Here is a 24,225-nt window from a genome sequence, read left to right as displayed (position 1 = left end):
TTTGCAAAGCTGTAAAGCCAAAAACACAATTAAATTAAACAAATTATAAAAAAAACCTAATCAAATATATTTTTGCTTGACCAATAACTAAAAATAGTTTCAAACCGCGTTTATTTTTGGGTACTTTTTATATACAATTTGAAAAAAATAACGCTTCGAGTGTTTTTCCCAACACTTAGCCGTTTATGACAAACGATTCTTTTTAGAAATCGTTGCTAATAAACTTGCATTATAATGAACTAGCTGGTTCAATAAGCAAACAATAGACCTGGATGACATACCCACATTGATTAGATAACTCTTATCTGAACACCATAAAAAGACTAAGTTGGGAATAATATAAAGCTTGTGCACATACCCAAAGGAATTTCAGTTGAACAAAGTTACTGTCGTTGTGCACAATTTAAATTAATTAAAGACAAACTATTTGCAATGCATCATCACAATCCTGCACCACCGCACCATCATGGACCGCCGCCGCCGCACCACCATGGACCTCCGCCGCATCACCATGGACCTCCTCCACATCACCACGGGCCACCGCCGCACCACCATGGACCCCCACCACACCATCACTGTCCTCCAACTCATTATGTGCCACCGCCACATCATGGCTGCCCACCGCCCCATCATCATGGACCTCATCCACAACCTCGTTAAATTGCCACATCTACAATGTGATTTTTCTGGCACGATCTACACAGTATATTTGTGTCAAATATAATTTATTTATGCACAATTAAGTTTCACGTGTCTTTGCTATTTGCAATTGTTTTTCATCATTTTAAAAAATAAACAATAAAAAAATTATATTTTCAAAAATGATATTTTATATATTTTTTTAACTTTTATCTTTAAAAATATAACAATACTAAAAAAATATTTTTTTTACAAAATATATATTATTTATATTTATAGAAAATATATATTTAAATTAACAAACTGCATATACTCAACCAAAATAAAATATAAAAATATTTAAGTACTGGAAAAAAATTTGTATAAAATTATTTATTTTTATTGTAAATACATATTTGAATCAATCAATTGCATTTACTCAACAAAAAGTATTGCAAAATAAATAATATAATATATTTTCATTTCATCATACACACAATATTCTATTTATTAAAAAGATATATTGAATCTATTATACAAGGGTTTTTTTGAGCATAATAAAACTGTTAGTTCATAATTTTTTTATCAGTTTTTTATATCTGAGGGTTTTCCAAATTTTTTTTAACTGCGTATGACTAAATTTTGCTTTTATTTATATGCTTGATTGCTCTTAGTCATGTCTGTAGTTCACACAAATATTTGATATTTGTATTGATTAGCAGAATAGTATACTTAAGATTAGATAATGTTTATCAGGGTGTATATATTGGGTATGAAATCAGAATATGATATCTGTGGAGTTTAGTTAGCGTCTGCAGCTTATGTGATTCGCACGTAAAGTCTACGGTTAGAACGTTGAAACGCAATGCCACCGCCACATGGAGGACCTGGACATGGCCATGGCGGGCCACACCATGGAGGACATGGACATGGACCGCCCCATCACGGACATGGACCACCACATCATCATCATCACGGACACCATGGACCAAGGCCATGCATATGCTGTACGATTTTATAGAGCAAAGGCGTCTATCACAAGGCCTATTCAATAATGTTACAATCTAGTTTTAATGTGTCAATAAAGCAGAGAGAAAGAGTTCAAGACGTTTACAAAGTAACAGCTGTTTAATTAGTCAAATCAAGTGGCCCCAACAATTAATGAGTGGCTAATCACTATGCCTAAATACTTTAAAACCGCAAAAGCCGCTTACATGGCGGTTACTTTTATATAAACGTTTATAAATTATATCTGTATGTCTGCGTGAATGTGTGTGAGAGTGTGTGTGTGGCCTTGCGTGTCGATTTCTGCACAGCACATTTGTGGGTGGGCGCGGTATACACACTCACACACACACGGCTTTAATTTATAGCAGTCAAGTTGGAGCAGACCAGAAGACATACAAGTGCCATAAATTTTGGCAAAGGAACACATTATTTATACTGTCAACTGGCTATATTTGAAACGGAATCCAACGCTACGATATACTACCTATAAATAAGTGCATTAGCTTGCCAAAGGAGAGCGAAAAAGAGCAGAGAAGAAAGTCGGGAGCAATCCGTAACAAGTAGCGCTCATTTTGGTATAAGTCTTCATTAGCGGTTAAAAGGCTGACCTACAATGGGGGAGACGGCCAGTTAGTTGGCACTGCCAATGGGTTTTTCATACGCATTGAACTGTCGCCGCAGCGTTAAAGCCGGAAGTGCCCAAAACAACAATAACAACAATAGCGTATGCGCTGAAAGGGACGAGCCAAAAGGAACGCAACAACATCGCTGGCCAAAAGGAAAATGCTTAAAGTTCAAATTAAGCACAACAGCTGGCGAAAAATTGAATTGAAGGCAACAGCAACAACAAAAGCAGCAGCAGCAGCAACAACAACAGCCACAATGTCGCTGCATGCTTTCCCTTCTTCGCCCACACACAAACACACACAGACCATACCCAAAGCATTTGAACGACAACAGGCAACGAGGCTGGCGAAGGAAAAACCAAATAAAAAAGAAAAAAACAATATATAAACATATATAAATTATATGTTTTCCAGTCCTGTGGTGACTGAAAGTTAGGTTGAGAGGCGACTGTGCCTCTTATTGCTGGCCTCGGGCTCAGACAATGAAATAAGCCATTTAACGAGCAAATGACGGAGTGAATATTTATTTAAGCGGTTTACTGGAAGAACGCTTTTTAACCCTGCTTTTAATTGTTCTTTTTTGAATAATCGAAACAGTTAATTTTATTGGTTTTTCTTATTATATTCACTATTTTTAGTTTTACTTATATGACACCAATTTTTAGCATGTCCTATCAGTACGAGTTAAAACACGAGACTGATCTATATTTTTACAAATCATAGCCTCACCGGCGTAAGTAGAGTTGCTCTTGCCAGGGCTGTTCCTTAACTTGTCTAGCACCCGATAATAAGTGTTGAATAATACCTTATATTAAGTGTTATAAGCTAACTAAGTGTTATAAGTTAACTACCCCCCCCTCAAGTGTAAGGTCGTCCTCGACCGACCCAATTCCAGCGACGACTCCTCGCAAGTGCTTCGCGGACTTCTTTGCGTCGATGATCCACCAAAGAGTGAGGCCAATGCAGATTAAAGTACAGCATATGGCTCCTCTTTCGGAGTGCCGTACAACGACACATCATCAAAGTGCACCATTTCGGTTCCTTGGTCGCATATTAGCAGCGGTGACCAGCGAGTCGGTGCAGGTGTTCTCGAATGAAATCCGCAAGTCGTTCTCATTCACATTCAATACGGAGCAGTATGAGCAGCGTACTGATTCTTCGCTATCGCCGTTCAGCAGGCGCTTACTAAGCTTGCTCTTGCGCCTACGTATGTGGCGTCTGTTGAAGCTGTTGGTGCCCGACGTGGACGTGAGCCTTGGCATCGGATGATGCACACCAAAGTTGTGCAGCTGCAGCGACTTGAGTGTGGCTGGCGCCGTCGATGACTGGCCGTGCACGTGCCCGTGATGGCCGTGATGACTGTGTCCCACCACTCCAGCGATGCTATGAGCCGTTACTGGACGAGTGATGTGTGTAGTCTGTCGGCGCGCTCAGCTGGCGATTGAATTCGGCCTTGCGGCGCGTCAAGTCCGTCAGGCAGTATTTGTTCAGATGGCCGTTGCTGGAGACAGGGCTCTTGGGCGATGATGCCAGATGCTGCGTATAGGCCGAAGGAGTTGCTGCTCACGCTTAGCTTATTGCCGGCGTTGTGCAGCAGATTGTTACAGTTCTTGCCGCTGATCTTGGCTGCCAGCGACTGCGACACCGGCCGACTTTTTGCTAGGCGCCCTGTACTCCTTGTCGTCGCTCTCGCTGCGCACCGATGCTCGATACGCAGGAAATGTCTTCGTCTTGCTCTTCAGCGAGCCGTTCAGCAGTAGCTGCTGTTGCCGTGCGGCAACTGCCGACAATGCCGGCCGCTGCAGTTGACGTGACGCCGCTGCCGATGAGGATGAGGATGAGCCGGCAGCTGTGGAAGGTGCCGACAGAGATGGACAGCGGTTGGAGCAACCTGTGGCTGTGAAACTTCTTGAATTAATGCAGTTGGCAGTGTTTTGGGGATTTCTTGACTTGGTTCTAGTATGGATGAAGAGTCGCTTGGCTCTGCCGCCGCGAAGAACTCGTTAGTTGTTGCTTCTACTGTTGGTGGTGGTGCCGTGAACAAGGGGATTTCCTCAACGATTCCGCTTGTAGATTTGCATGCTGTGGTTCTGGCTTAGCATCCAACTATGGGGCGAATAGAGCTGTTGCTGGTTCTTGTGGACGACAGGATAAATCGTAATTTTTCTGCAGGCTTTTTTAATTTTTGGGAATTTGGTTATAAAATGTATAGTGTTGATGGATTCCTCTAGCCAAATTGATTTTAAATCTGAGGAGTCCAAAATGTTTGGGCTAACAATGAGCCTTCGCGAGAGTAATAGCAAGCATTAAACTTTGCAACTAGATCGTCCGCATTCTGTTTCTGGACAGTGTTTCAGTGTTTCAAATAAATAAATCAATTTGTGAGTTTTGGCTATCCCGAGAACTCCATTGACAGCAAATGTTAACTGGTTAAGCTGGTCTTGAACCTCAGTGTTTACTTCTATCCGTCTACTGTTGGCATTCATTAGTCGCATTTCAGTGGACCTAATCTACTCTAAATGACCGGCATCGGGTGTACCCGCCACCAAATTGTTTTATAAAAATTATGCCAAGTGGCTAAAGGTAAATTGAAAAACTATATCTAACTTATTCTAAATTGCCTAGCGGCTTATAATAAAAGGTGTAATAAAAAAACAAGGGAGTCATCTTAGGTTGTCCTTGTGGACCACCCTTCCTTTAATGAGGACCTCGGTCCCCAGGTCTGCTTCCACGGCCTTCTCGACACATAAAGGTGTGAGTTTGTTTCCGAGCCGTCGGTTGGACTTGACCAAATCCTTGTCACCAACATCGAAGACTCTATTCTGCCGCTTTGCGTTCTCCCTAGCTCTGAGCGTCGTCTGAGCGTTTCTGATCTTTTCTTCTATCTTTTCTTGTGGCTCTTGTTTTTTGGGGTGTCTATCATACTTAGCCCTAGCACATGTTTTGCAGTTTTGTACTATTTCCTTGGCAATTTTTGCCATCCGTGGAAAGTAGTACTCCGAGAGTACCTGCTTAACATTTTCCTGTGCAGACCTATGGGCCCTATTATGCTCGACTGTGAGGATTTCCCTTCCTTCTCCAACCGCAAATATGTCCACTACGCGATTTTTGCAATGCCAGAACTTTGTGGCTGGGTATCTTCGCACCAATGCATCTTGTATCATTGCAAGCGTGTGTAAATTACAGTGGAGAGCATTTACGCATTTGGGTGAGACTACATCTTCGAGCTCGTCTAGCAGCGATTCGACGCATGTATAGCTGATCAAGTAGCGTTTCTTATTTCCAAAAAGAATAAAACTTCGTTTTAAGGGGAAACGCGCCTCTTCTAGCACTATCTGGTTTTGAAAACAGTTCAAGGGTTTGTCTGTCGTCTCAATGGTGTTGGTGAGAGATACCTCACTGTGGATCGTTGCTGCGCAGGACTCAATTTCTTGCTCATTTATAGCGTTGAGCTGCTGTCTTGACAAGGCATCCGCAACCAGATTGTCCTTGCCAGGTTTATAGAAGATACGTGCATTAGACTCGTCAATGCGCGCTTTCCACCTTTTGATTTTCGCATTTGGATTAGATTCCGAAACTGCGAAGGTCAAGGGTTGATGGTCAGTGAAGATATTAATGTCTTTCACCCCATACAAATAGTGCCTTAATTTGGCAAGTGACCATACAATGGCCAATAACTCTCTCTCATTGGTTGCATAGTTAACCTCACTGTCCTTCAATGTTCTTGAAATCATTGTTATAGGACGACCCTCTTGAGACAAAACTGCACCTATGCCGTGAGCCGAAGCATCGGTCGTTAGATCGAATGGCTTCTTAAAATCGGGGTACCTGAGCATTACATTCTCGGATGACAAAATATCGCGCAACTTCTGAAATGCCCTCTGCTGCACTTCAGAGAATTGAACCTTTATATTTCTGGACCTATGCTTACTGACTGTTCCATTTTCACCCTTCAGGATATTCGAGATGGGTCTTGCTATTGCGGCGAAGTCCCTAATGAAACATCTGTAATAACTTGCGAGGCCTAGAAATGATCTAACCTCGAACAGCGTTTTTGGTTCTGGATACTCCTGTATTGCCCTAACCTTTTCAGGATCCGTCGTGGTGCCAGTGCTGGTGACTACGAAACCAAGAAAGTTCACGCTTTTCTTAAAAAAACGTGACTTTTTGACGGAGACCCTCATGTTTGCTTTGTATAAGCTTTTTAGGACCCGATCCACGTGTTTAATGTGGGATTCCTCATCTTCTGAAAAGATGATTACGTCATTGACATCAACATAGCAAAATTTGCCAATCTGCTCTCGCAGTATGTCGTCGATGGTTCTTTGAAAAATGCTTGCTGCATTCTTTAATCCAAAGGGGAGTCTTTTGAACTCGTATTTCCCCCCGTTCACAGAGAAAGAGGTTTTTTCACGGTCGCGTTCAGCGAGTATGATCTGGTGATAACCAGACTTGAGGTCTAATGTTGAAAAGAATTTGGCTCTCCCCAAATTCCCCAATATCATTGATATATTTGGCATAGGGTATTTGTCCGGCACGGTTTTTTCGTTAAGTTTACGAAAGTCCATTACCAACCTCATTTTCCTATTGCCCGCTTCATAAGTGCCCTTCTTGTCTACTACCCATATTGGGTTATTGTAGGGAGAGACGGACTTTTGAATTATATCATTCTTTAGTAGATCTTTGATTTCTTTATTAACGAAATCAGCCGCTCCCATTGGATATGGGTAAAGCTTGGTATAGATCGGTTGCTCATCTATGGTCCTAATGGTAGCCACGACTGATGTGTTATACGGCAACGTCTCGTCTGGGTCTGCAAAGGCCTTTTGTCTGGTCTTCAGCATTTTCAAAAAAGAACTTCTAACTAATGGGGATGCATCTGCTATTTGTTCAGCTAACTCATTAATTCTTTGAGTCAATGCATGCTCCCTCTGCTGGTTTACAGCAGCCTGTTCGGCTAAAGCTTTGCTGATAGCCGTCCTTATTACTTCCGTAAGCTGATCTACATCCATTCTACCTGATGGTGGGAGAACTGCACAGTCGGAATCTGAGTCGCTAGACTGCCTGCGAGGGTTTCTCTATTGGTTGAACCGAGACATGCGCAGGTCAGTGGTCGCGAAAAATAAAACGGGCCGTCAGAAGATGGGTCGAATTACGTCGCAGTTCTGAACTACGAGAACTGCATGCACAACTTCAGACACACAGAAAGTAACACAATGTAATTTTATTGACGATCTGAATGATCAATTGCTGCCACTAAAATTCCCAAAGTAGTCACTCTCACTTGGTTCTGATCATTAATTTTTTTTTTTTTTTTACATGCAATTGCAATATAAAATACTCGCTAGTCCTAGCTATTTTTTTATAAAATAAATTTTAACACTTTTTGTGTTTGAAGAAAAATTTTGGCTAGAGTATCCACTTACAAGATTCAACTAACACAAAACAAAAAAAAAAAAATCCCTTTATAAGATCTGTCAATTGCAGCTCCCGCGCTGCTGTCTTAATTGTTGTTGGTTGTGGAGTCCGACCACTAGTTGGGCGCCAATTATATGTTTTCCAGTCCTGTGGTGACTGAAAGTTAGGTTGAGAGGCGACTGTGCCTCTTATTGCTGGCCTCGGGCTCAGACAATGAAATAAGCCATTTAACGAGCAAATGACGGAGTGAATATTTATTTAAGCGGTTTACTGGAAGAACGCTTTTTAACCCTGCTTTTAATTGTTCTTTTTTGAATAATCGAAACAGTTAATTTTATTGGTTTTTCTTATTATATTCACTATTTTTAGTTTTACTTATATGACACCAATTTTTAGCATGTCCTATCAGTACGAGTTAAAACACGAGACTGATCTATATTTTTACAAATCATAGCCTCACCGGCGTAAGTAGAGTTGCTCTTGCCAGGGCTGTTCCTTAACTTGTCTAGCACCCGATAATAAGTGTTGAATAATACCTTATATTAAGTGTTATAAGCTAACTAAGTGTTATAAGTTAACTTATATATATATATATATATATACATATATATCTAAAAAGGAAAAACCCGAAGCATGCTTCAAGGCGCCGAGGCGGCAAAAACACGACCTCAACTCGTGTCAACAGCTGGCAAAGAGAGTCAAAAGTCTCTCAACACGAAAAGCAGAGAATAGCACAGTGGCGCCAATTGCCAGCCTAGCGTTTATTTGCCGTACTAAACAACGCCTGCGCTTAAAGCCCATCGAGTGAAACATAAACAGAGAGCACTACGTGCGACTCCAGTCGAATTTCGTTTCAGTATTTTGTCGAATGCTTTGAGGTTTGGGTGGACACACAATATTCATTGCCAGCTCGATAAGAAGTCGTCATTGTTATGCTCGATAAAAGACGAATAACCTGCCTCGAGTCGAGAGTACGAATAGGTGTTATGCACAAATATCTTATCACTAAAATATTTCAAGGCACTTGAGGTGTATGCAATCAGCATTTTGCTAGAATTATGTGCATATTGTGTAAAGCTTTAGATTTTCAGGGGCTTAAGTCATTTTGGCCATTGATTAGATATATGTTTGTGATTGGAAAGCTTGTTATAGAATTGATGGATGTGATTGGCATACGAGTTACAAAAATTAGTTAATGAGCTGCTCTAGCTGAAAGTCAATGTCGTAGGAGCTGAAATATAAAAATAATACAGAAAGTATATTAAGTACAGTATCTATAATATTAATATTTTATTAGCCAGAATATTATAATAGAGAATATATGCTATGTATATCATAAATAAAATAAATAATGTTTATTATAAATATTTAAAAAATATCAGTGCTTAAATTTTCTATTTATAACTTTATTTATTTAAAAATTAAATCAATTATTTTTTGGTTGTTATTAATAAGATTGTAATTTTTTTTTAAATTTTCGCTGACATATTTTAAAACAAAATATAATAGGAAATGGTAGATTTGGCTTTCATACTTGATCAATCATAACACTACTTAAATCTATATCCTATATAAATGGGCAATCAGAGAATTTCTTTGTAGACTTAATTGCATATAATTTCTTAGCTTCAGTCTGTACTTAGCAACAATTGTCTATATAATCTCCAATGTCAAACGCTTTGCTTTTACTTTTAAGTTAAAATAAAATTCAACTATTTTACCTGCTGATTTGCTTCATTTGGAGCATTGCATTTAATTATGTGCTCGGTAGTTCCATTATGTTGAAAAGTGCTTGGGCTATAATGCCAGCCATATCCTAAGCATGTAATTATAAATGTGAGAGTTTCGAGTGTTGTGTTGGCTTGCCACGCCCACTGCCTAAGTACAGCCTGCCAGCCAGCCTGCAACGTAGTAGTGCATAAATTATGTTAGGCCAAAGTGTAAGCAAAGTTATTTGCAACATAAACCTTGCCACCAACATTCACACACACACACACGCACACACACTCTTTCAGACACACTCAGTCATGGCGACACAGGGCCTTGGTTTGTTAGAAAGATTAACGCGTGCATTTTGTTTTTTTTATGCCAACAGCTCATAAAAACACAGCAATAAACACACACACACATAGAGATACTTATACTAAGCCGTCTGCGCTCGTACTAAACGAGGGTGCATTAGTGGGGAGTGCGCGACTAACAGATACCCTGAAAGTGACAAAGAAGCTGCAGATATAATGCATTTTAATTCACTTTTTAAGAGTTTTTCTAAAACTGAATTTTATTTTGATCTGTACATACATCCAAGAATTTCTTGGCGCTAAATGCAAGAAGTATAAATAAAATGAAAATGAGGAACAATATCTATGGGAGCTGATTAGCTTATTTTGTTTATGGTGTACAGGTCTTGAAACGGAAGTTTTTTCAGTTGTTCCTTTATCTTAAATGGAAAACTTAAGTCCATACACAGCAAAAACAATATACCCTACTTGCCCGTATCCATTGGGTATCAAAAACAAACTGCAACGGAAGCTGCGCCTCTGTCATGTGCTCGGGCGTTGTCAGTTTTTAGGAAGCGCAAAGCAAAGAGGCGGATTGGATGGCCCGGAATGAGTGCAGCAGCGACTGCTCATGGCGGGCCACTTCAGCGACAATAATAAGCGCCACAACAGCAGCGTCAGCGGATGCCACTGCCCGACTAGAAGGTGCGAACCGTGGGGTCTGTTAATGATAATGATGACAGTCTGTCGCCGGCTTTGGCTGCCGCTCCAGCTGCACTTGCTCGCTGTAGGACACTCGGCGCGCTAGTTAAAGTTTTAATTTGGCATATTATAGTGGCTATAGTGGTGCAGCGTGCGCTCGTTAGATACGGATATGGATATGAGCATATGGTATTATGTGAGCACAACTACTCAAAGAGCAGATTATGCACTCAACAACAAAAAATGAAAAAGACGACGAGATGGCTAAAGCTAACTACACTTGAGCTTGAAACTTCTGGCATTGAACTTAAGCAATAGGAAAAGGGCATGGATGATAGCAGCTGAATTAAATGAATCACCTATACTTATTTAGGGAAAAGCTTAATTTATTTTATTTTTTGTGTATTTTAAATCTATATAAGCTTATATCATATCAATAAATTCTGTTTTTGTAGTGTGTATTGTTGATGGTTTAAATCGATATCTTAAAATAAGTATATGTATTTAGTGGAACAGGCTGGCCTTTATGAAGAATATTATAATAAGCACATTTTTTCTTGCAAGCTTTGTTAGTTTATAAATCTATTTTGCTTAAATGTGTTGAAGTAGAAAAAGAGTTTCTGTAGCAAAGCTACTATATGTAAAAGATATTTTATTTAAGTGAGGTTTTTGCTTAAAGATTACGTGGCCAAGAAAAAGTCTTATAACATGAAATACGCTTGAAAGTGAAAAAATTATTGGAATCAAGTTTTGAAATGCGTAATGAAATATTATTATATATTCTTCTGTTTTTAAATTCTTCTATTTTGGTGAAATTTTACGTTCTTGAATTTAAAATCAATTTGGAAAAGATATTATAGAACCAAGAGTTAAGTGTAAGCCAGCTTGAAATCTATCGTTTTATTAATTAAATGAAAATATATTTAATTCTAATTTAAATAATTATTTTTTATTATTTATTTATATATATGTATATGTATAATAAATACAATAAGCATGATTAAATTGTCTACCATTTTAAATTATCTATATAATAATTAACGTATTGCATTTCTCAGTCAATTACTTAAGAAACTACAATTTTTATTATATTTAATTCTAATTTTCGGAAAAACCTTTTTGCATAAAAATCATTTGTGTTGTGTCATTGGCTTGCTTTGGCTACTTTGCGGATATCAGCTCACGCTTAAAGCCATTTAGCAAATTATGTGCGACTTCCTTTAACCCTTAAGTAAAGTAGCGCACAAAGAAGATGCCAAGGCAAAGGCAATGCCAAAGCCAAGACGAAAGAAGTGGCAAAATGGGAGGAACATTTTTTGGCAAGCATTTTCAATTCAATCAAACGCCCACTAAGAGAAATGCAAATACCCAAAAGACAGACACACAAAACACACACACACATAGACAGGCACGCACACACATGTTGGCATTTAAATAAAAATAAACATGCCAAATGGTTAGAAATACTTTGAAACACTTTTAAGCATCATTACATTAGCAAATTTTTCTCTGCGCTATGCAGAAAAGCAACAAAGAGGGGCAAGGGGCTGGGCGAGTGCGGGTGTGGTGCTGTGGGGCAGAGTGAGGAGATTTAGCTGCAGAATACACAAAAGGAAAATGTGAGCAAAAGAGATTTTTCGGGCGAAATTGTGGGCGTGACTCCAGCTACTTCTTTGCAATTTTATTACATTTGAAAACGGTCTGTGTGTGTGTTGGGGGTAGTGTGAGTGGGCGTGTCCAGCCATAACAACGTTGAACTAAAGCACACATTATGGCCACCTTTTTCGTTTTGGCTAGCGCCAACTTTAGCATTTTCTAATTTACATTTAACACAAATGTAATTATTGACAAAAGGCAAAATGCTCTGACAACATATGCAGCACCACCGAAGCAGCCAGCACCACAAACGTTGGTTTCTATGTAATTGTCGTTATAATAAATAACTTCAACTGTCCAACACTTGACACTTGACATCAACTGCAACGGAAGCGAACACACAAAAAACTACCAGAATGAGCGAATATCAATTGGCAAACACTTTTTGCATATACCCTGTAAAATTGATAAAGCTTGAGGGTTAACAATTTGCTGTAGCTGTAATAATATATGTATGTATGTATATATATTCAAAACTATATAACATATCAATTAACTAATATCTAAATACAATGTGCAAGGAAACAATTGAAGGTAAACTAAATAATTAATAATAAAAACAGTTGAAATAAATGATTAATTAAATAAAAAAAATGTAACATAAATATTCTCCTTTAGAAAGAAATTTTATTATTTTTTATTATTTTTTTAATTTATTATTATCATTAATCATCATCATTATGTATTTAAAAATATATTTATTTGCTTACTTAGGAATAAGGATTTTTATATTAAATAAACTATGTGCACTAAATAAAATATTTAAAATCTAAAGGTTCAAAAAAAAAATATATAAAATTAAAAGCATTAAAACAACATAATACATAACATAACTTTTAAAATAATTTTTATTTAGTTTAGTAGCTAACATGAATACCTCATAGTAAAATATTTTGAAAAAGATATGAGAATAAAATTTGAACAAAATTTACATAATAATTTATTTAATATAGGTTTATGAAATTGAAAAAAGTAATATAAAAATCGAAACTCTTAAGTTTTTGCATTAAACAACAATAATAATAATTATTTATTGAATATTGGTTTACGAAATTGAAAAAAGTAATATAAAAATCGAAACTCTTAAGTTTTTGCATTAGGCAAAATACCTCCTTCATTAGGAATCCCTATGTAAATATATGTTTCAAAAAAGTTTGCTGAAAATAATGTCTATTAAGGCAAGGGCAATAGTGAATGCGTATACTCCTGCTTCTGCTCCGGCACAGGGTATTAAACCACCAAACTCAACTGGACTTTGCCTCAACCGCATGCAAAGCGCCAGAAAAACAGCGTCGCATATTTCAAACGGGACACATGTAAAAATGCTGAAGCGCTGATAAGGACATTAACATTTGCACAAACACATGATAGAGTTGTGGGGAGGACTAATGGGGAATGCTACGGTTCTTTTCTCTCTCTCTTTTTCTCGAAACTTTGAATTCGTATGCGAAACATCAAAAAAAAACGTTACCGCGTCGCTTTTGACACGCAAATTTATAACAGCAGAAACTTGTTGTGGTGCCAACAGCAGCAAAAAAAACCCACCGAACCACACGAAAATAAGAATGAAACACAAATAAGTGAAATAAGAGTGGAAAATATAGGTATAAATAAAAAGGTAGCAAATTTTTGAACGCATACAAATGCAATTTAAATTTACTTATTTAGAAGCCCACGGGAATTCCAAATTATTTGCCTTTTCACGCAAATTTAGCGACCATTTTTCTCCAAAAAGCAGCTGGCCTGGCCTCCCTTTTTTTTAGACAGGTGGGCACCAAATTGTTTGAGTTTACATAGTTAAGGCGCGAGGGAGTGGCACCCTCTGACATGTGCTGCACAAGTTTTTCGGCTGAGTTTTTGGACGATTAGAAAATGCTTGAGAGCCAAAGTAAAACCAAAAGGCTCTGACAAATGCCCAGACTGGCAATTGTTAATGTTGTTGTTGTTGTTGTTGTTGCTCCTGTGGTGATTAATGACGTCGAATGCTGTATAAGCAGACAGCGGGGGACGTGCAAGCGGTGCCGCCAGTCCTGGCAGCTTAATTTAAAATGAAAATTGTACTTAATTTCTAGCGTAGCTTAGCAGGCGAGCTGGGTCGAAGCCGGCTAGAAGCTGTGGGAGGAGCAGCAAAGACAGCTGCTGTTTGCTTAACAAGCGAGACAGAGAACGACGCAGCGATAGAGGAGGTTAAGGGAAGGGAGGCACAGAGTGAGAGCTTATAGAAAAGCCATTCGGTAACTCGACTGCCCTCGAGCAGAGCTAGCTCATTGTCTGGCTAGGTTGCGAACTCTAAGGCTCTATTTATAGCGCTTTGCACATAATTCAAGCATTAAGCACATAGTACATCATTTACTCTGATAAATATGAAATATGAGATTAATAGTGTTGGTTTCTAAATAAGAAGGCTTATTTAAGGAGTTTATCATATTTTAGAAATATATCCGCAAACTATTAGATAAATTATAGAGTTAGATAAATTGTATAACGCAAATATGGATAATAGCAAATATATATATATAAATATATATATTTATACAACACATAGATGTGAGATGTGGAATATCAGATATGTGGAAAGGAGCTGTAATAATAATGAAAATGTTAAGATGTTGCCTGAGCTCGGCAAACCCTTTCATGATTTATCTATACTCTGCTCTCTAAAGGGCAAAATTGGACCTCTTGCATAAATAATTGTGAGTAAAAATTAAGAATTGATCGAGCCTCAAAACATGTGTGGAAAAAGTTTGTTCGAGATACCCCATCTATGTGATTAGTGATAATAGTTAGAAGATTGAACAGATGTCGATCAAATTTCATGAATATTTATGAGTTCGCCTTTTTAATGGTATTAAAATATACTTTCAAATCCAGAATTTAAAATTTAGTTAAGCTGAGCTGTGCTAGAGATGCAAACTCTAAATTTTATTTAAAAGCTTTTATTTGTTATATTTTGCATTTATGAACTTTCCATTTATTCATGCTTAAATATCTTATCAGCTATTGAATCTTAACTTCTTTTCTTTCTTTGCTTCAATTTTTAGTTCCAAAGAATAAGTAATAATCCAATATGGAGTATTCAAATAGTAATATATATACGCTACATACAATTTTATTTTATTTGCCTTGAGCATATATAATTTTATTAGTATATATTTCTTATATTATTTTCTTACATTTAGTATATTGATTTATAATCGATTTCTAATTGAGTTTCAATATTCAGAGCTCTCAGCTGAAGTTTTATTTCTGGCTCAAATTAACGCACTGTCAAATTGCGGCAAACATATGTCACTTTCCTGTGTACATATGTAAATTTAGATATGTATATGTATGTGTGTTTGTAGAGACATTTTCTACCTGACTTTTGACTTATAAATTTTGAAGTTTGCTTGGCGAACCGCAGGCAAATTGAATTAAGATTTGCCACGTGAGGATTTCAAAGAATTTACACAAAGTCAAACCAGCTTTAGTTTATTATTATTGTTTGGCTGTTTGGGTGGACGGGGCATGCAAGGTGGTTGGGTGGCTCGGGGATTCAGTGGTTGCTTGTTGGCAATTTTCAATCGCAATCTTTTCGTTTTATTTTTTGTTGTTTTTGGTTTATTTCTTTGGCGCAAAAGCTACTTTATTTTGACAGCAGACAAACAAATGTCAGAATTGAAATTAAAAGGAAGCCAACGACAGGCAGACGAGTGCGGGAAAAACTTGGTGGAAAACATGAAGAAGGAGCAGCAGCAGCAGCAGCAGCTAGAAGTGGCAGCCGCATTACGCAGCAGCGACAGCTCTCTCTCTCTCTTTCTCTCTCTTGCACACTCTTTTTCTTGCTCGCTGGCAGAGCTCTTCTGCAACAACACCCACACGCATTGCTCTGCTGACTTTCTTGCATTCCCGTATTTGCTTTGGTTTTGCTCTGTCTGTGTGTGTATGCGCGTGTGTATGTGTCTTTTTTGTTGTTTTTGTACATTTCACACAGCGTGAAATTTTCTAAATGTCATTTTGCTGTCATCTCGTGGATAATAAGATTACAACTACGTTGAAATAATAGGATTCAAATGAAAAAACTTTGCCGTCGTCTGTCTTTTACTTCAGCTACAGCTTCCACTTCTTCGTTTTCTTTGACTTTTCCTCGCGCGTCTCAACTTTCAATACGACTTACACCTCGTGCCTCAGATATATATCTCGCAAACTCCCCTCCACTCGAAAATGTGGGCGCGTGTTGGCAAAGTACAAAGTTTTCATTTGGTCTCGCTGATTGAGTAGTGCGATAATGATTAAGCAGCTGCCAAGTAAGTACACAAAAAAAAAAACAAAAAAACAAGAAAAAACGAAGAAAATTAAAAACAAATACAAACCAAACATGAATTGGTAAAAGCAGACTTATTGATCTTGAGACCACGCTTCAGACATCTGAATAATGCCCCGGCTGTCGGTCTGCATGCATAATTGATTCGATCGTTCGTCTTTAATGAGCCAACGCAAGACTCTAAGCAAAAAATAGGTTTGCTTTCATAGAGCTCGCCCGCAGGCTAGAAGTCAGAAAGTACTTGTCGTAATGCCAAAAAAAAAACGAACATGAAATGGATATAAAAACAAAGTACCCAAAAAAGTGACAGCTTGGGTAGATCACAGCCGCAGGCCCATTAAAATGAAAAAAAGTTAAAAAAATAAATAAATAAAAACCGGCTTAAACTACCGCAAAATTCGACTATAAAAGCTCAACGCAATGCCTCACAAAACATCAGAACTTCTTCAGCGTTCTAACAATTCACATCTAAAGAAAAAAACAATTTATAAAAATGAATCCCATTTTTGTGATCGCTCTGAGTGCCGTCTTCATGACGCTGGCTGTGGCAACTGTAAGTACAAATTATAAAATTGAATAAAAAAAATATAAGGGGAAAAAGTAAATTATATATATATATATATATATATATGAGCAGACTTTAAAGCTGTTATAATAGGATTATTTGTAGACAGAAAATAAAGAGAAAAACAGTAATTTAATAAAAAAAGATTTGAAGAAAGAGAGAAAAGTACAGTATTAAGGTACAGCTGTATCATGATCTAATTGTAGCAGAAATGTGTAGGTATACAACAAGCAAGTACAGCTGGAAAGGTATAACAAAACATTGCTCACAAATAATGAAAAATACAAGAAAATAAAGAAGAAAAAAATAAAATAATTGCTAGGGAAAAAGTGTATAAAAGAATAAAGTTCAATTAATAAGAAAGGAAAGTCAGATCAAAGAGAAGATTTATTTTAAGAGAATTGTATTCATAGTCTACCAATCAAATCTCAATTTACAGCCCGTTGAGCTAACCGACGAGCAAAAAGGTTTGATCAAACAGTACGTCGACCAGTGCACCAAGGATGTCAATCTGACCGAAGAGGAGATTGCCAAGGTGAAGGCCAAGGACTTCAAGAACCCCAGCGAGAATATCAAATGCTTTGCCAACTGCTTCTACGAAAAGGTGGGCACCCTTAAGGACGGCGTCGTCCAAGATGAGGTTGTGCTCAAGAAGCTGGGCGCCATCATTGGCGAGGAAAAGACCCGCGAGGCTCTGGCCAAATGCAGCAGCATCAAGGGCGACAACAACTGTGATACGGCCAACAAATTGTACGAATGCTTCGAATCGTTCAAGCCCATCGAGATTAAGGCTTAAAGCCACATTTTGTTCACATGCTGACAAATTGTAATTAATTTATGCTTGCATTGAAAAACAATAATAATAACTCTGTATCGTAATAGATAAAACAAAACGTTGTCTATATATATATGTGTGTGTGCATGTGTGTGTATTAGTTAACTAGTTGAACATAGTCACATGCGAAAAGCACTTCTGACGTTGTGGGTTTTGCTGTGATAGTTGCTTATGCTACAGCTGCAACTTTTTTGCCTTACAATGTAGTGAAAATGGAATGTCTCTCTAATAATATATTTTGCAGAAGTGTTCCCATGTCAACTAAAAGATCAACTAAACTTCTTTAGCATATTTCCGAATAGATCTCATTAGAACATAGTAGAAAAGCGTTTCTGTATCTATAATAACTAGTTATTTGGCCTTCAAATAATAGCTAAAACAATCTTTACGCATTTCATTAATTTCGCAGTGTTGGCTAAAAATTGTTTCTCTGCGCAGTTGGGTATTCTTTGTAATGCGTCACAGTTTGTCACAGCTTAATTGCAGCTTTGCTGGCCTCTGGACTGGGCATAAGCCAGCAGCTTAAATGGATTATGTATACATATTGCTACATATATACAACTACTATATCGATGAGAGTGTGTGTGAGTGTGCGTGTGCGTGTGTGTTGGCTCATTTGCCATTTTCAATTTGCATAATTAAATGCACAATGCACGTGCCCCAACCACCCACGATTATGCGGCAAATGCGTTAATATTGTAAAATAACTTTATTATTTAACGGATTTCACTGCGTGATTGCCGCGCTGGTCGCTTGTCATTTACGTAAAGTGCATTCGACCCTTGCTGTTCCCCTCCTGCTCTGTTTAAGCTGCGAGTGCCTTTGACATGCAGACCTCCAAGTTATTGACAGTTTCGCAGCTGTTGGCGCCTTTTTTCGCGGTTGTGCCACATTCAGTCAACTTGGCCTTGATATTGTCCACCGGCACCTTGAAGCGTGCCTTGGAAAATTTCACAATATTCTCATTGTTGGCCTTGCCATCTGCGAGCATCAGACCCAGTTTCTTGTATAGACATTCGTGAAAGCATTTGTACGCATCGGATGGATTGGCGACTTCCTTGTGGGCTGCGATTTGTGTCGCCTCGGCAGCCGGCACTTTCAGCTCTTTGATGCACTCCTGCTGCTTCGCCGCATAGGCAGCCATTTCAGCAGCACTCTGCGACTGTGTAGGAAAAGCGTCTATAAAACTAGCTCAAAGTCCGTGCATATATTGCTGACTTACCACAACCAGCTCATAGAGAGAGCACACGATAAAAACTTGCACAAAAATGTTAACTTTCATTTTGCTTCGCTCTTGGTAGACTGATATTCGTCAGCTCTTTCAGGCTGCTTAAATAGTCCAGGGGTCAGAGTTATTGTACCGAAATATTGAAAAATTATTTTAATTAAATTATTAAATTTAAATTTCATTTAATTTCTGCTGGTTATAGCTGTTAGCCTAGCATTAAAATTGTTTTTCCCGCATGGGGTTATTGTTTTACCTAAAAAATATTGACATATGTCTATACAACCTGATTATTATAATTATATTTTTGATTAGATCTATGTTTAAATATATATATTTTTTAATAATGTGTGATACTTTTTATAGATTTAACTCGCTTTTGTTACATAAATTTCCATTATATTTATTTTATATCCAAATAAATGTATCAGAAAGAATACAAGTTCTTTTATATTGAAGAGTACATATGTATATATTTAACATTTTATATTTATTTATTTCTATTTTTACATATGTTGTATATGAGGTAAGCTTAAATGTTAATTTAATATCATCAGAATATTCACTCTTTCTACAAATTGCAATTACCAATAGAAGAATACAAATTTTTTCATATATACGATACCTTTAAAGTATCTATATAAGGAGTACTATTTTTAACCTACCCAAAAGCAGTTCCAATTTTTAGCACAACTAACCCAAGTCTCAAAGCATTTTACATAACTCTATTAAAGACAAAACTCTGTTAATTAGCTGTTAATTAGCTTACCAAAACTGTTATTAACATTTATATGTAAGCTGAGAATAACATATTCTACATTATGTTCTCTACATTCTCGTACGCAACACACATTTGCTTTAGAGCACTGTTAATAACATTATTATGCTAAATAACATTTATTTGCAATTTTTTACAAGTTCTAAGCAAGTCAACTGCCGCCTAAAACTATGCTATCTATAGTATATTAGGAATAAAAAAAAAATGAAGCTATGCCTGAAAGCACGTCACATATATTGATATAAAAAATATTATTGCATATTACACACACACACACATATATATATATAGATATATATATATTTATTTATATGTGCGATATATATATTTATATAAAGTACAATATAGTTTATAAAATATTATGCCGTTGCGTCGCTAATGCGCTGCATCGCATCAATGATCTCATTGGCTTTGTCAGTTGCAGTCGCCACATTCCCGATTTCGTTCTCATTCTCGTTTTCGTTCTCGTTCTCCTCGGTGTCCTTCTGATCACTGCTAGTTTCGCTACGTTCAAGCATCTCGCGCAGTCGCTGCTCGGTGTCCAGATTCTTGAGATGATTGTAGCACAAATGCAGCTTGTAGGTAGCCTCACAGCGATTCCGGCTATTCATATTCTTGCACTCCTTCAGCTCCGGCTTCAGACGTTGCATTAGATTATCCAATTGCATTTTAAAGGCCTCCTCCAGCATCATGTCGTAGTGCACTATGCCCAGACTCTCATACAAGCAACGCACAAAGCACTGCAGTGGCTCGTTTCGCTTGATGTCCAGATAGGGGCCGGTGTTGCTATAGTCAATATCGGCCACATTATTGCCGGCATTCAGCTCTGCATCCCCATCGGCAGGAGCAGCGGCCAACTCGTTCTCTGAGTTGCTATTATCATTGAAGAGCAGGCTAAGCCGAAAGAATTTCAACTGCGACATGGATATCTCCGTCTCCCGCATGCAGGACTGTAGCAACTCCTGGTTGAGCTTCGATTGCTGCCTTGCCACCTTCGGTTCATCCCAAACGCTGCGCGTCAGGGACATGTTCAGCGACACAGAGACAGACCGTGCCTAGACAGAGAGAAAGAAAGCATATTCCAACTGATCTCAGCTAAGAGCTCAAGTTTCATCTTACCCAGGCTGGATTCAGACATAGGCACTGCGCCAACAACAACAGGGTGACTCGAGTATACATTTAAAGTAATGTAGATCCACTTTGTATTTGATTTTACTTTATTGGAGCACTGGGAAACGTGTTCAACTATATATGAAACTGACGTGCGCGCTGTCTGACCTTATATATAAGGTCCAGTTTTTGTGGATAAATGATATTTAATAGCTGCAACTCACTTTAATATTCACACGCCTGACTAGACGCTGATCGCAAATGGATCTCTTGTGGGCAGAGCTCAGCTAATTATATATACATATATAGTATCACGAATTTCATGCTATATGCTTTAAATTTTTTTGCTCTCATTTTTAGTTTTTTTTATAAATTATTGTACAGATTTTAATGGCTGCGATGAGTCCAGCTTATTTTGTTAGATAAACAACATTTAAAAGGACACGCGTCAGTGCGCAGCTATATATATTATATATTATAAGCCACATTTATAGCCGAAAAGATGACATATACGAATATATATATTAAAAATAGACTTAATGCTAAATATTTGTTTTTACGTTATTTAAATACTGCAAATAATTTGATACTTATTATAATTATTTAAGAAGTTTTTTTCTAACATAAATAAATATATGAAGATTAAAATCGCGTGACTTTTTGAAATTATATTTTAAGAAATACTATTAAAAATGATGAATTAATTAATTTAAATAAAAAATCTATAAAATTCACACAACACTTAAATGACTTCTCATTTAATTAATTAATTCCAATAATTTCATTATTATCTTCAAGAATTTTTTAATAAATTGTATTGTTTCTTCAGCAGCAGGAAAATTGTGATTTACTCTTCATTCAATTACTTAGCTTCGCGAATTCCTTTGGCAATTACTCAAGAAATGCGTAAAATCGGAGATATTTATTAACTCGAATCTCGCTCAGCTAAATGTATTGGTCTTAAAAGCAATACCTAATTGATGAACTCGACAAGAGACGTGTGCTGATTATCTGGAACAGGAAACAGCTACAGGACCTGGTCGCCAGACACATGTATGTCTTTAAGATCAAAGTAAAGACAGCTGAACTGAACTGTCAATGCCACAATGCCAATGTATATATATATATAACAACCCCCAGAGCGGAGTTTTTATAAAATTAAATTACATTAATGTGAGAACCACAGGCAGCCAATCCATGAACCCCATGCCAAGGCAGACTCATTGAGCCAACTAACAAGGCGTACAGGACAAGCGAAATAAGAAAAGTTGCCCGGTCTGAAATGCTCAGCCTGGCTGTCGCTGTGCCAGTCTGTCTATCTCGCTGGCTGGCTGTCTGTCCGTCCGCCTGTCTCCATGTCTCGCTGACTGTCAAGACAAAGGCTAGAGCAGCATCAATGTGTTTGTCCCTTTGGCAGCGTCCACAGAGCACGCGTGTTGGGTTTTCTTTGACAAGCCGCCAGCGCAGAAACCACGAGCTGTCTACTTAAATGCATTAGCTGGACAGCAGGAGGCGGGGTGAGTGGGCGGAGTGGGTGTGGCAGAGGGTGCTTTTTAATAGACATTAGTAAACGCATCAGTGATTATGCCAAGGCTTTTGTGCAGACAACTGCAACTGAAACGGATGCTAAATGGAAGTGGCAGGACAGCTCGTACTGCCAGGAAGTGACAAAATGAATTATAGACGCCAAGCTAAGCCCGACTATCAGTCAGCCTTTCAGTCAGTCAGCCAGTCAGCCAGTCAGCTGACTGGCGCCCAGCTAATGGTCGCCAAATTCCCCAAGCATTTGTCCTTTCTATGCTAACAGTAACTGAACGTATTCACGCAGCTTGCAACCCTATAAAAAGTGTCTCCACATCCCCCAATCGAAACTCTGCACACACCTCACTGACCCACTGGCAATTGCAATTGCGCCACGTGCTCAATGAATGTTTAATGATTTGTTAATTGGATTTTGGCTTTTGAACAACAGCAACAACAACAACAACAGCGACAACAATAAAAGGTCAAGCCCTCAGCTTGTGCCTATTCGTTTGTAGCAAGCATTACGCATACGTCGTGTGGGCCGCACTTTGTAAAAAATAAAGAATGGTAAAATAAAAGCTAAGCAAAGCGAAATCGAAAGTTTTTCAAGCGACGCTCATCAATATTTATGCATTTGAATAAACGTGCAAATACCTAAGGGACGAAGGGACTTAACGTCTGATGGGGGTCTGACAGTTGCCATCTAATGATCCCCAACTGTTATGCAAATGTTCTATAAAATATGCTTTTAACTCACATTCCCAGTAAATTCTAGCCAAGAAACAATATTAAATATTTGTACAAATTAACAGGGTTTCTTCTGGTAATTATATTAATAACAATTATTATTTAACTCAGATTCGAGTTAAGCTTTTCATTAATTTGTATACCTTCATCCAGTAAGTGTGGGAAATCAGAGTGTAAACTCAGAGTTTTGTTGAAAATGTACCGAATAGACAGAAAAAGGCGTGGCAGACCCCATAAAGTATATATATTGTTTATCGTGGCTAAATGTCCGTCTGTCTAGAAACCTGATATTATACATTTATATTGCTTCATTCCACACACATCACAAGTCTATCATTGTTTATCGATACCGCATTTCCTTGTTATCGATAGTCAGAAATCTATTTTTTATATAGTTTGATGATAAGATTGAATATTATAGAAGATGGGAACGTACAATTTACTGTTGCGGTTTCTAAAATGAAAACAGTGATACAGATTTATATTTACCTCAAATTCGCATAAATATATAAATATATATATATATATATATATATATATATATATATATATATATATATATATATGCATATATATATATGTATATATATATAAATATATAAAAATATCTTTATATTTTATTTATTGTATTATGTTCAACTGAGAAATATATTGTATTAAGTTTGCAATTTTCGTTAGTTAATAATAATGAACACTTAAATATCTATATTTGGTATATTCATCCATGCTTAAAATTATATTAATATTTTATAAAGTATGGAAATAGTATTTGATAGGGCTTGAACTAATTTTTACTTTGGTGTAATCTTTTTAAAATATGATGCTACTAAATCCGAATTCAAATAAGACCAATCATCAAATAATATTACTTCGTTTTCCTCGTAGCACTTGGCTAACAGGTTGGCAAAATCACATTTGTCTATTAATCTTTTAGAATCGCATTTGGCCTGTGCCGCCTTTACCGTATTCAAGCCGGCGATGGGTGCCATTACTTGGAGCACCGTATCGGCATCGATCTCGCCATCGATGAAAAAGCCAATATTCTCCATAAAACAGTAGGGAAAGCAACGGTAATTGAGAATATTGGTAAAGCCCAAGGGCAGGCATGTT

The 24,225-nt window shown here is 37.5% G+C and overlaps 3 protein-coding genes across 3 annotated transcripts; 1 reads left to right on the top strand and 2 right to left on the bottom strand.

Moving 5' to 3' along the window:
* The first annotated feature begins 16,793 nt into the window (after nt 1-16,793).
* Nucleotides 16,794-17,692, top strand: LOC111593853 (general odorant-binding protein 56a). The gene is made up of 2 exons (XM_023306902.2): nt 16,794-16,884; nt 17,336-17,692. The coding sequence occupies exons 1-2, from the start codon at nt 16,825-16,827 to the stop codon at nt 17,690-17,692; spliced, it is 417 nt and encodes a 138-aa protein (XP_023162670.1). The 5' UTR covers nt 16,794-16,824.
* An 844-nt stretch (nt 17,693-18,536) lies between these two features.
* LOC111594806 lies at nt 18,537-19,013 on the bottom strand. The gene is made up of 2 exons (XM_023308272.2): nt 18,954-19,013; nt 18,537-18,893 (listed from the first exon to the last, which is right to left on the bottom strand). The coding sequence occupies exons 1-2, from the start codon at nt 19,011-19,013 to the stop codon at nt 18,537-18,539; spliced, it is 417 nt and encodes a 138-aa protein (XP_023164040.2).
* A 1,080-nt stretch (nt 19,014-20,093) lies between these two features.
* On the bottom strand, nt 20,094-24,164 carry LOC111594817. The gene is made up of 2 exons (XM_030226140.1): nt 23,985-24,164; nt 20,094-20,789 (listed from the first exon to the last, which is right to left on the bottom strand). Exons 1-2 carry the CDS (start codon nt 24,162-24,164, stop codon nt 20,094-20,096), a joined length of 876 nt encoding a protein of 291 aa, XP_030082000.1.
* Between the last annotated feature and the right edge of the window lie 61 nt (nt 24,165-24,225).

This window comes from Drosophila hydei, unplaced genomic scaffold, assembly GCF_003285905.1.
Source record: "Drosophila hydei strain 15085-1641.00,03,60 unplaced genomic scaffold, DhydRS2 tig00000060-arrow-pilon, whole genome shotgun sequence".
Taxonomy (NCBI): domain Eukaryota; kingdom Metazoa; phylum Arthropoda; class Insecta; order Diptera; family Drosophilidae; genus Drosophila; species Drosophila hydei.
Note: the sequence above shows the minus strand (reverse complement) of the source record. Positions and strands in the feature narration are given on the sequence as shown.

What these genes read in the sequence shown, in the direction of transcription:
- LOC111593853 (XM_023306902.2), top strand. Translation starts at nt 16,825, where the DNA reads ATGAATCCCATTTTTGTGATCGCTCTGAGTGCCGTCTTCATGACGCTG. An exon ending in TGACGCTGGCTGTGGCAACT is followed by an intron (nt 16,885 to 17,335) that starts GTAAGTACAAAT and finishes CTCAATTTACAG; the next exon opens with CCCGTTGAGCTAACCGACGA.
- LOC111594817 (XM_030226140.1), bottom strand. Translation starts at nt 24,164, where the DNA reads ATGGAGAATATTGGCTTTTTCATCGATGGCGAGATCGATGCCGATACG. An exon ending in AGTGCTACGAGGAAAACGAA is followed by an intron (nt 20,790 to 23,984) that starts GTAATATTATTT and finishes CTCTCTGTCTAG; the next exon opens with GCACGGTCTGTCTCTGTGTC.
- LOC111594806 (XM_023308272.2), bottom strand. Translation starts at nt 19,013, where the DNA reads ATGAAAGTTAACATTTTTGTGCAAGTTTTTATCGTGTGCTCTCTCTAT. An exon ending in CTCTCTATGAGCTGGTTGTG is followed by an intron (nt 18,894 to 18,953) that starts GTAAGTCAGCAA and finishes TTTCCTACACAG; the next exon opens with TCGCAGAGTGCTGCTGAAAT.